Source organism: Asparagus officinalis, chromosome 7, assembly GCF_001876935.1.
Source record: "Asparagus officinalis chromosome 7, Aspof.V1, whole genome shotgun sequence".
Classification (NCBI taxonomy): domain Eukaryota; kingdom Viridiplantae; phylum Streptophyta; class Magnoliopsida; order Asparagales; family Asparagaceae; genus Asparagus; species Asparagus officinalis.
The window spans coordinates 70,549,679-70,561,663 of NC_033800.1; the positions used below are offsets into that span (position 1 = coordinate 70,549,679).

Below are 11,985 nucleotides of genomic sequence, written 5' to 3' on the forward strand. Positions count from 1 at the left end.
ATTTTTGAACTCACACACTTTAACCCTACTCTCCACTCATCATTACTGACGTGACGCCGGAGGAATCACTGAATCCCAACCTGGTCCTCTCATGTCTATTTTAGTGCAGGAATGGATTCTCTCCTCCAAGAATCGACTGTCCAAAGAAGATCAAGACCCTAATACACTAAGAACATCCACAATTCAATCCCTTATTGAAACTAGTACAAACAAGAAAGATTGAATATTGTGTGGTTTGTATCAAATATTGAATAATTTAAAAGTATAGGAGACCTTTATTATTTAGCAAAAAAAAGGATGGCTATGCCATCTTTATATGAAAAAAAAAATTACTGTACAGCTAAAAATATAGTGAATTAATAAATGATCGGCCCAAATCCACGAGGGTCTAGCGAGTTATGAAATTTGTCATAAAGCTAAATAGAACTCAGATGACTCCTAAAACATACATGAAATTAATTTCCGAAAACCCGAAGTCGTGCGTTGGTGCCCAGGCATGGAGATTGATCCATAAATTGAAGATAGGGGAAACTTCCCGTTAAACTAAAAGAAAAAAATCAATCAGACAAAAATCAAACTAAATCAGCTAATATCACCCCAAATCCCCTTCAATTTTAAATACAATTCCAACATCAATTCCCTCCAAAAAAACCAATAAACAACAAATCACACCACCTCGTTCACCAAAATTCAACAAAATCCAGCACTAAAACTCAAAACTAGACAGCCCCTGGCAACCAGTCCCCCTCAAACAACCACCACCTCTCCCACAACCTCACCCCATCCCTGCCGGACCTGCTCCGGCCGCCTTCAACCCCTTCATCGACACCGCCCTTGCTAAACAAATTCCAACACCGCCAACATCCCCGCCGCAGCATTCCTCCCCCGCCGCACATCGCCGTAAACTCCCGCCCACCAAACGAACCTCGTAAGTCCCTCTACATGCTTCACCCGCATTCTTTTCGCGGAATATGCGCTCCTGCTCCAATAATGGTTCGTCGAGAAACTCGTCTGGTTCGGAAAAGTGGGAACAGGCTGACGTACCCCGGAGGTACATCATGTCGATGAGGAACTCTTCCATACCTGCCAGCCGTTGTTCGGGACCTCGGACCTGACAGGTGAGTGTTGGGGGGGTTTATGTATTCGCGCGTTTCAGTACGCTAAACTTCGCGCCAGGTTGGGAAGAACAGGCGCCCCACGCACGGCACATGGTAGTATGGCGGTTGGGTATCGCCTCGAAGAACTGCGTGGGCGTTCACTTACGTCTTGCGACTTCGATGTAGGCGAGGAGGTAAAGAGATCGAGAACTCGGATGAGACGGTCGCAGCGACGCGAGGGGGGGCGATTGATCCAGAGGTAGTAAAGGGAGAACCTTCGATGCGCCCCTCAAGGAGAGCCGAAGCGTCTCAGATTGACGGTAGCCAGCTCTCGCCACCGCGCCGTATCAGTGCGCCCCCGGACTTCCCGACGATGGGGTGGTGGCAATGGCGGCCAAGTGAACTAGTCGATGTTTCCAGGCACCACGTCGACTCGCGCCATTGTGATAACGTCAAAAAGACTCGGTCCCGAGATAGTACGGCGTTCTGCAGATTTCAGGAGTCTCGGCAGCGATGTTGCGCGATTCCTTGGCGGATGAGTTACAATATCTTCATCTTGTCCAGTCCGGTATTGAAGATGATATGTGGCATAATTAGGGCCAACATGTAGGATGATAAAGTAGAGTTTAATATGTCGACTTACTTGGTAACCCGATGGTTCTGAAACGGCCCATGCCCCAGAGAACTTGCCAAATGAAGTCCGGCAACCGAACAAGCACAGAGCGTTCATAGCGCTCTCCAGTAGCCATAGTATGCGCGCCTGACATGTTTGATCATATCGGCGACTGTGACACTAGACGCGGGTTGTAAAATCCTGACGAGGCCTTCAGCCGAAATACACGCGTGTAGACAAACTCAGACCTTACGCTCCAGATATCCCCTTCCAATCCCCCAAAATCAGAAAATCTTGAACATCTCCTTTACAAACCGATAGGCCAATTGAGAACAAACTGCAGGGCATACTTCCACAGCACAAAAATACAACCATGTTAACAACGAAGAGCCTTTCGATAGCAAATTGAGCGAAATTCTCATAAGAAGTGGGAGCAGAGCTCGAACCCTGAAGAGAGTGTGAGCCCAATATAAGAAAGCGTCAATCCTGAGGACATTTGGCCCATTGAGTGACGAACCTGATGAAAACGCTTCAACACATTGCTCCATCGCGAACTGAACGAATATCTTTGAAGATAACCGTGTTTCAGATACAAAAGCTAACTAATGCTCGCGTCGCCCCACAGTCCTTAATCGTTCGTATTGACAGGCAAAACGAAGAGCCGCAATTTCGATATGTTGTAACGAATAACGGGGGGGGGGGGTGTGTGGGCCATTTAGTGAGAGCAAAACGTACCGTGTCAGGCTCGCGCATCATCCTTTTTAGGATTCGGGGATGGAAATTCCCCATGCGTGCTAAGCGCATGGATTCTGCGGTTATTAATAACAACCTGTCACAATGTTGAATATGTTGGGACGGGTGTTCTTTTTTAACGCGTTAAGAACTAACGGCTCAGCGCGTGTTAGGCGCAGACTTATCCTCTTAGCGTTTCAGGATAAATAACCCCAGAATCAGCCACTCTGCGTGTCTTTCTTTGTACGTAAAAAAGACTAAAACCGGCATGCGCGTGTTAGGCGCAGACTTTTATCCCTGCTCTAGGTATTCGGGATAAAACTTCGATAGCGATGAATCTTAGATTGATAAATTCAAGAAAAGATCCGATGCGGGAACGGCAGAATTTTCATATTCTATTTCCCGCCGTCTTCTTTAGCGTGAAGGCGAAACCCGAAAACAAAGCGAAGGAGAATTTTATATTCTATTCCGCTGCATCCTGGAAAGAAGAATTTTATATTCTATTTCCAGCGAGAAAGAAACTAAGAAGTGGGGTGCTCCACTCCGAGATCTGGAAGATCTAGATAAACTTACCTTTTATAGCGATTGGTTATCTGATCTAAAAAAGAGCTTACTTCGTTATCGAAGTGAAATACAACTTTTGATTATAACTATAAAAAAGTTTAAACCAAAAGCAGAAAGGAGGGAAGTTCTTTCGTTTATCGAAAGCGGCCGACCTCCCGAACTGAAAAAATGACTTCTTGTTCATGGACGGAATCAAGCAGGACCGGATAACATTTTGTGCGATTCACCGCCAGTGCTGACTTGATCAGTGAAAGCATTTTCGGGGGTAAAGATGTTTTTGGCGTTATCCTCTAGAATATTGAGCTGTAATATCTCGAGCGAACTTCCCAGTTAAATGGCGTTATCCTGAATGTACTAGGGATAATACTTGTTCAAGCAACTTCCCATTCATGGCCATTAATTGCTGGGCGCCTCTATTCTTTTTTTTGGGAAATCAGACGGTAAGCCCGCCCGTTTGAATTAGACTGTGTCTATTAACAAACGCTCCTTCCCACTTGGCGTTCGAATTTTGACCTTTCTTCTTGGAGCGTGAGAAGTTATCGGTCGCGAGCCAGCGAGGACCAAGATCTAAACTTCCCTTGCAAGCTTCTTCGGCCGGACTTCTTTTGTCAAAGCCCTGGACATCCTAGCTTGGTAGGAACTCGATGTGTTGATTGAGCTTCCCATAAGCGCTTTTCATCCAGCTCTCGAGTTCTTCGCAGACGCTTTCATGCTTGTTGCTCTATCGGTCGTATCTCCGTTGCGAGAGCGATCCTAAGGCGAGGCGAATTTGAATTTCCAAACGTAGGCCACGCTTCGCATCCATATACTTAACGAGTACGGAGTAGCTACCCGTAGGAGTGCGTATCGGGTGTGCCGATAAGCCAGAGTGCCTCCCCAAGTTTATCGTCTCCACGTCTCGTTTGGCTTCGCAGTCTTCACGAGCCTTAGACAGGCCATTTAAATGATCCGTCTTATTGAAAGCTTCAGCTCAAATCCGTTCTGCAGCGGATAATACACTGTTGATGGCATACATCTCGCATCTTGAACTTTATCACAAAACCTGATGAAAGCGTTGCTTATGAACTGCGGACCGTATCGTGGATGATCAGTCTCGCGCACGCCGTGCGGTATGATGACATGCATGCCCTTGATGAAGTTGATGACGTTATTCGTCTTCACTTCCTTAACCCGGAATGCGCCTCAGCCCACTTTGAAAAGTAGTCAGTGATAGCGCAGATAAAACGAATCACCTTTGACTGAAGGGGGAAAATTTGGGACCGACAATGTCCATACCCCAAGTCTCGAATGGCCAGGATGTAGTTATGTGTGTAATCGTTCTGGGCGGGTTTAGCTGCCCATATAATTTGCATGCCACTTGACAGGGCGTGACATTCTCGTTGCATATTCGATTTGCGTCACGTAGCATTGTTGGCCAATATATCCATTCTTCTGATTCGATCATATAAGCCTTGCGACCAGGCTGATGCCCCGCCACGCCATTCTCCTTCGTGCGCTTCCTTAAGCACTTCTTTTGCTTCTTCGTTCGAAAGGCCATGCGGAGGAGCAAATCGCCTCATACCCCCGGCGGTATAACGTTACGCGCGTCCTCGATATTGTAAAGACCGTGCGCTTGCTCTTTCGGCGAATAGATCTTATTCTTTTTAACATCCTCCGGCAAGATCCATATTTGGACGCTAGGTCAATGATAGCGCCAAAACCGCCAATCTCGGGACTCAGACCCGTATTTGAGTTGACGTTCACCTCCTTGGTGTTTGGGCCCCTATCATCTTCTTCGTTCATCGTACCCAATATTGTATACGCGCGCGTACGAAGAGCTTGATGCGAATCTTACTGTGACTCAGCAACTCGGTATTCAGGCGGTCGATAGCGAGGACACTGCACTAGTGCGCCAGGTGCATCTGCATAAGCGTTCTGGCAGGCGAGCCGGATTATTCAATGAAAGAATTCCTCAAAGGATTCCGCCATTTTGAGGCCTCCTGGTGATACGTATCAGGTCTTTTGGTGCCTGACTCATACTCTCCACGGACTTGGTGACTGAATTAGCTGCGAATCTCCGAAAGCTTCAAGATATTCGACCCCCAGCTCTTGGCGAAACTGAGCCAATGAGAAGCGCATTGTACTCGGCCACATTGTTGGAACATCGGACCCGTAGGCGATAGGCCGAGGCTATTACATGCTTTCCCGGAGAAACTAGCGACGGCGACTCCAACTCCGGAGGAGACTGTAGAACATTCCCGGGGTTATTAACCCTATTAACCCGCCTTCTTGAAGCACCATCGAAATATTAGTCGCCATATTGTTGATGCGACAGATTGTAGTATTAACCTCGTGGGTTTCATCCGCAAGTCATCATATACTTCCGCGCGTATCTGTTCGCGTCGGCTTGCCGCCAAAAGATCACAAATTGCTTGTCCTACCGACTTCTGCTGTTTGTAAGCTGGCAACTCATACTGGGATAGGAGGAGCCGGCCTATTTTGCAAAAACGCCCCAGTTCATCGAACCCGGGGGTTGCTGTCATAAATTACTCGCACGGGTTATTAACGCCGGATTATTACGCTAAATCGTCTACTCCACTAAAGTAATGCCGCATCTTTGTGCACTGCGAATGACCAATGCCGAGACATTCTTTCTCGATACATCGGATATCGGGACTCAGCGCCCACCAAAGTCCGACTTAAATAATAAACTGCATGTTCGCTTGACCATTGTCATCATCTTGTGCCTAAACAAAGCACTTGATGAATGCCGTTCATCGCCTATGATGTAAAATCAAGAACGCTTACCTGATTTTTGGTGAACCGAGAACAGGAGGAGTTGCTTAGATGATGTTTTAATATCTTCAACGTGCTTTTGGACAGGGCGTCGCTCCCAGATGAATGACACCCCTTTCTTGTTTAGGCCTTAGAAAAAGCGGTTTGGCATTTCCCGGAAAGATTTGCAGTATGATGAACCTCCGGCATATAAGCTTAAAAACGCCCCTGCCAATCCTCTAAGCTCTCTCAGATTCCCTTGGAGGTTGCAGTTCGTGTATCGCCCCTTTACTTTATCGGGGTCGCATGTGCTCATACCTTTTAGTCGGTAACGTACGCAATCCAAGGAATTGTTTCCGCTGGACATTCCAAGGCAAGGATTTAGTAGGCCTGTTCATCTTACAACTGCTGGCGCTCCGCATGAGATCGCAACATCGTCTTCAGCGTCCTTGATGTGATACCCTTTTCTTGCGCGCTTTTACAACCAAGTCATCAACATAGCATTTCGACTGTTTTCGGAGGATGCTCTGGAAAATCTTAGCTCATCGCCCCGCTGGTAGCTGGCACCGCATTCTTCAGGCGAAAGGCATCACTGTAAGCCCAGAAACACCGCAGCAGGTGTTCTAAACGCCGTATGCTTCTCATCCCCGCGATGCCATCTTGATTTTGGGTTAATCCCGAAAAGCCTGTCCATGAAGCGAGATCCCCTCTCAATCCCGCATGTATTGTCGATTGATGACGTCCGTGATTGGGTAGAGGAAAATCATCTTTGGGCATGCTTTTCATTCAGATTCCTGAAGTCGATGCAAATCCTGATTTTGCCATTTATTCTTCATGACCGGGCGCAACGATGTTTGGCCTAAAACCACCGCTAGGGTGTTGTCCGCTCTGCATAAAATCCTGATCTCGATCAACTTCTTACCGTTCTGCCTCAATGGCTCCCATAATCTGCGGACGAAACCGTCTTCTGCTGTTGTTTGACAGGTTTGGCCACCGGCCTTGATGTCGCAGCGTTGTATTGCATTTGCCCACATTAGCGATCAAGCCCTGGATATCTTCGTAGTTCCAGTGCGAAGACCGCTCGATATTATTCCCTGATGAGGGCGATGTAGTTCCTCTTTCTCAATCATGGGGAAGGCTACGCTGAATCGAATATGCAGGTTTTGCGATTAGCCTCATCGCCCATATAATTTGACTACCTTCATCTTCGGTTGTGGTTCTCTCTGTTCGAACCTGTCACCGTACTGCATACTTACGATGATGTACCCACGGCGTCTTCCCACCGTTGACGTGGCATTTGATCATCATCCTCCGGTGATGGCATCTGCTGTTAAGTCATGTTTTGACATTAAGGTTTTGACATTTCTCCCAGACTTGTAATCAGCAAGCTCCACTCGAAACGCATCGGGAGAGTAATCCATTCTTAGGCTTGTATAGCAATTTTGATCATATGATCTGCCAACTAACATTTCCTCATTGGATGAAACATAGCCTAAGCCCTCGTCCAATATTTATAATAATCCTCAGGCTTATCCCTTTCCCGGTACATATAACTGCCTTTGGCTGGATTACGAGGACCTCGATCGAATATAAACCTTCTCCGATGCTGTGAAGTCGCTATATCCTTGCCTTTTCCATAAGCTTGCGTGCTTCCGAACTATACTTAGACAAATGCGCACCGCGGTTTGTCATCACTTCATCTTCACTTTAGGCAAATGATCCCGTACATGGCCAGAACTTTTTCCCTTTACCGTTAAATATTCCTTCGCGCCCTTTATTCTTGTATCGGGGATGATCATGGTTGGTTCCGAAAGAATGTTGGAGGAGCGTTCTTTCGTTACATAGATGATCGGAGCCTGGCATATGCAAAAACAGAATTATTATACAATTTCACGTCATCATATATATCAAAAGACAAGGAGTACTCTAAATTCGTCATTTATTTCATCCACGGGCCAAGTTGCCAGTTACAACTGCCATTCTGCGATTTGATCATCGTCTAGATTGATTACAAAGCCGCCCGTACAATGCTCATTTAAGCAACAAAAACCACCAGTTGTAATCGAATCCGGGCTTCGGACGCGAGTCAGGCTACTTCTCCGCTGCTCCGCGCCCTGGACGATGCGTCTCTGTATCGCGATTCGTTTACACATAAAGAGAGAATCAGTGAAATATTCTCAAACCCTTTAAATGGTTGCTTATCGCGACCACCGGTCCTAACTCTTCCATCAGTGTCGACATATTTCAGACACTGATGTAAGCGGTTAGAGCCGAACTTATAACATTACTATGGATCCAAGGCCGACCCAATATAAGTTATATGACGTCTCGAGCCATCAAATAACATAGCAACGCTGACCCTGCTCTTCAGATCGCCCATCTTGGCATTTTACCCGAATTTTACCTAAAGGCCTTTGACCCGCCCTGCGTGTTGAATCCGTATATTAACCGTCGCCTGTAAGACTGCTAATTTTGCTGACCGGATGCCAACGGTGTGTACATCAGACGAAGTGGCATAATGCTCACAGCGGAACCCGGATCGACTTGATCCGCGTGACCGCTCTGCGAACCAATGTATCCGCACCGAAGTATAGGGGCGCTCGTGATTCGAATTTTATCGACTTCTCGGCATATCCTCTTTGGTGAGGTGCATGCAGGACCGGTTTCTTCGTCAGCACCCTGATTGCACTCGTTGCCTCCCCAGCCGCGTCTGGCTGTTCATGCCCCGGCTTGACTTGCGCGTTCCGCCATCCCTCTGCATTGCCAAAGTTCTTGTAGCGGACCGGCCGCCACCCCCCACCCCCCCCCCCCCCCCCCGGCCCAACCCCCCCCCCCCATTATCAGCTACAAAATATCGAAATGCAGGCTCATTCGTTTTGCCTGTCAATCCGAACGATAAGGAAACTTGGGGCGACAGCGAGCATAGATTAGCTTACGTATCTGAAACAACGGTTATCTTCAAAGATATCGTTCAAGTTCGCGATGAGCAATGGTGGAGAGCGCTTTCATCAGGTTACGTCACTCAATGGGCCAAAATGTACCCTCAGAAGATTGACGCTCTCTTATATGCTCACACTCTCTCAGAAGTTCGAGCTCTCGCTCCCCTTCTTATGAAATTTCGCTCAATTGCTCATCGAAAGGCCTATATCGTTGTCTCTGGTGATAAATTTTGTGCCTGTGAAGATGCTGCAGTTGTTCTCAATTGGCCTAAATCGGTTTGTAAAGAGAGACTGTTCAAGATTTTCGATTTGGGGATTGGAGCGATATCTGGAGCGTCAAAGTCTGAGGTTTCGATACTACAAGCAGTGTATTCGAGCATGAAGGGCCTCGTCAGGATTTACAACCCGAGTCTAGTGATCACAGTCGCCGATATTGATCAAAATGTCAAGAGCGCGCTAACTATGGCTACTGAGAGCAGCATGAACAGCTCTGTGCTTGTTCCGTTGCCGAGAAATTCAATTGGCAAAGTTCTCTGGATGGCCGATCTCAGACCATCGGCGTTACCAAGTAAGTCGACATATATAAACTCTACTTATCAAATCCTAACATGTTGCCTAATTATGCCAACATATCAATTTCAAATACAGACTGGAACAAGATGAAGATATCTGTAAACATCATCACGCAGAATCGCGCAACATCGCTGCAGAGACTCCTGAAATCTCTGCAGAACGCGTACTATCTCGGCGACGAGGTCTCTTTGAGTTTCAACATGGACAGCGGAGTCGACGATGTGACACTGAAAACCATCGACTCGTTCAATTGGCCGCATGGCCCCACAACCGTCCGTCGACGGATAGTCCAGGGCGGCCTGATACGCGCGGTGAGCGAGAGCTGGTACCCGTCATCTGACGACGACTTCGGCCTCCTCCTTGAGGACGACATCGAAGTCTCCCCCTATTACTACCTCTGGATCAAATACGCCCTCCTCGCGTACCGCTACGACCCCCAAGTCTCCATCCCAGAGCTCTCCTCGATCTCTCTCTACACTCCTCGCCTCATCGAAGTCGCCAAAGAGCGACCTAAGTGGAACGCCACGCAGTTCTTCGAGGCGATCCACCCCAACACGCCATACCTCCACCAGCTGCCGTGCAGCTGGGGCGCCCTGTTCTTCCCCAAACACTGGCGCGAGTTCTACGCGTACATGAACGCGCGATACACTGAAGACCCGAAATCCAACCCTGTCCAGGTCCCGAGGTCCCGAACCAACGGCTGGCAAGCATCATGGAAGAAGTTCCTCATCGACATGATGTACCTCCGGGGGTACGTCAGCCTGTATCCCAACTTTCCGAACCAGACGAGTTTCTCGACGAACCATATGGAGCCAGGAGCGCATATATCCGCGAAAGAGAATGCGGTGAAGCATGATAAGAGGGACTACGAGGTTCCGTTGGTGGGCGAGGAGTTTACGGCGATGCTGCCGGCGGGGAGAATGCCTGCGGCGGGGAGGTTGCCGGTGTTGGATTTGTTTAGGACTGGATTGCCCAGGGGCTGTTCTAGATTTTGAGTTTTAGTGCTGATTTTGTTTGAAATTTTGGTGAACGAGGTGGTGTGATTTTGTTGTTATGGTTATTTTTGGAGGGAATGATGTTGGAATTGTATTTAAATTGAAGTGGATTTGGGGTGATTTAGCTGATATTAGTTGATTTTTGTCTGATGATTTTTTTTATTTAGTTTAACGAGAGAAGTTTCCCACTATCCTTCAATTTATGGGCATCAAATCTCCAGACCTGGGCACCCCAACGCACGACTTCGGGTATTTCGGAAAATTAATTTCATGTAAATGTTTTCAAGAGAGTCAAATCTGAGTTCTAATATAGCATTTATAGACAATTTATCAACTCAGCTAGACCCTCGTGGATTTGCCCGATAATTTATTAATTCACTAATATTTTTAGCTGATAAGTACTATATTTTTTTCATATAAAGATGAGCAATAGCCATCCTATTTCTTTTGCTAAAAAATAATAAAGGTCTCCTCTTACTTTCAAATTATCTCAATAATTTGATACAAACACACACACACATATCAATCTTTCTTGTTGATACTAGTTATCAAATAAGGGATTAATTGTGGATTTCTTAGTGTATTAGGGTCCCTTGATCTTCTTTGGACAGTCGATTCTTGAGGAGAGAATCCATTCCTGCACATAAATAGCACATGAGAGGACCAGAGTTGGGATCTCCAGTGATTCCTCCGACGATCAAGTCAGTAATGAACTCGAGTGGAGAAGTAGGGTTAAAGTGTGCTGAGTATCAAAAATTGCTTACCCTTGTGCAGTAGACAGTACATCTATTTATAGCAGGTCCGGAGGGGCGATTGTGTAACTTTGGCTTAGTCTAAGCATGCGGCGTAGTCAGCAGTTACTTCAAATGCGTTAGCTGCAGAGGGGATGAGTCACCTACGCGTTTAAGGTGATGGCGATGAGGAATGCATGGTGATGATGATGTCCGATGAGTCATAAAGGCATTCTGGCCTGAAGCAATGATGGTTCTGATTATGCATTAAATGTGATCGACTGTTGGCGAGGGATTCGAGGACAGAACGCCTTTCGACTCGGCTCTGTGAGAGGGTCAACACATGATGCCTTTTGTCTCGTTCTTGCGAGCAGGCCGATAAGTATCACCTTTTTATTTGGCCATCTTGGATTTGAAAGTTCTCAACCCAGCCTTGTAGGATGTAGAGGAGTAGGGTCAACTCAAGTAGTGACTTCGAGTGAGGACGCCTTTTGATGTGACCCTCCTTAGAAATGGTCAAGTCTCTATGTTGCTCAAGTCGTCCTGCCTAGGGTGAAGTCGGTCTGATATTTAGTTAATATGGACATGTGTCGGCTCCTCGGGGAGAGTTAACACTTAGCTATTTCTGTGTAGTAACATTGGCCCCTTTCACTTGGACTCGGGTGGCCGAGATGGAGTGAAATGAGCTGTTGACTACTTGGATTTTGAGACATATTTAAGATGGATCGCTGAGGGTTGGCTTCTGACACGACGTTCTAACATCATGGTAGATCATACATCGTCATCGCCTCGTTCTCTGAGCGGGGAATGCATGCCAATTAGAGGACATCGCTTTGGTTCCTGAGCGGTCCTTCGAATTATTAGATTGATCTCAACTGTCCGTCACTGATCGGGTTGAACGGCTATGATTCGCCACGTGCCTGCCCCCTCCATGCCTGCCCCTCTCTCTCTCTTTATATAATATACATATATTATATATAGATATAT

At 47.0% G+C, this 11,985-nt stretch overlaps 1 protein-coding gene across 1 annotated transcript in view; it reads left to right on the forward strand.

Moving 5' to 3' along the window:
- Window positions 1-10,267, forward strand: part of LOC109847316 — an 11,655-nt gene extending 1,388 nt beyond the window's left edge. The window contains exons 3-4 of the mRNA XM_020416553.1: window positions 8,597-9,267; window positions 9,348-10,267. Of these exons, the coding sequence (XP_020272142.1) occupies window positions 8,597-9,267; window positions 9,348-10,267 (1,591 nt within the window). The remainder of the gene's footprint in view (window positions 1-8,596; window positions 9,268-9,347) is intronic.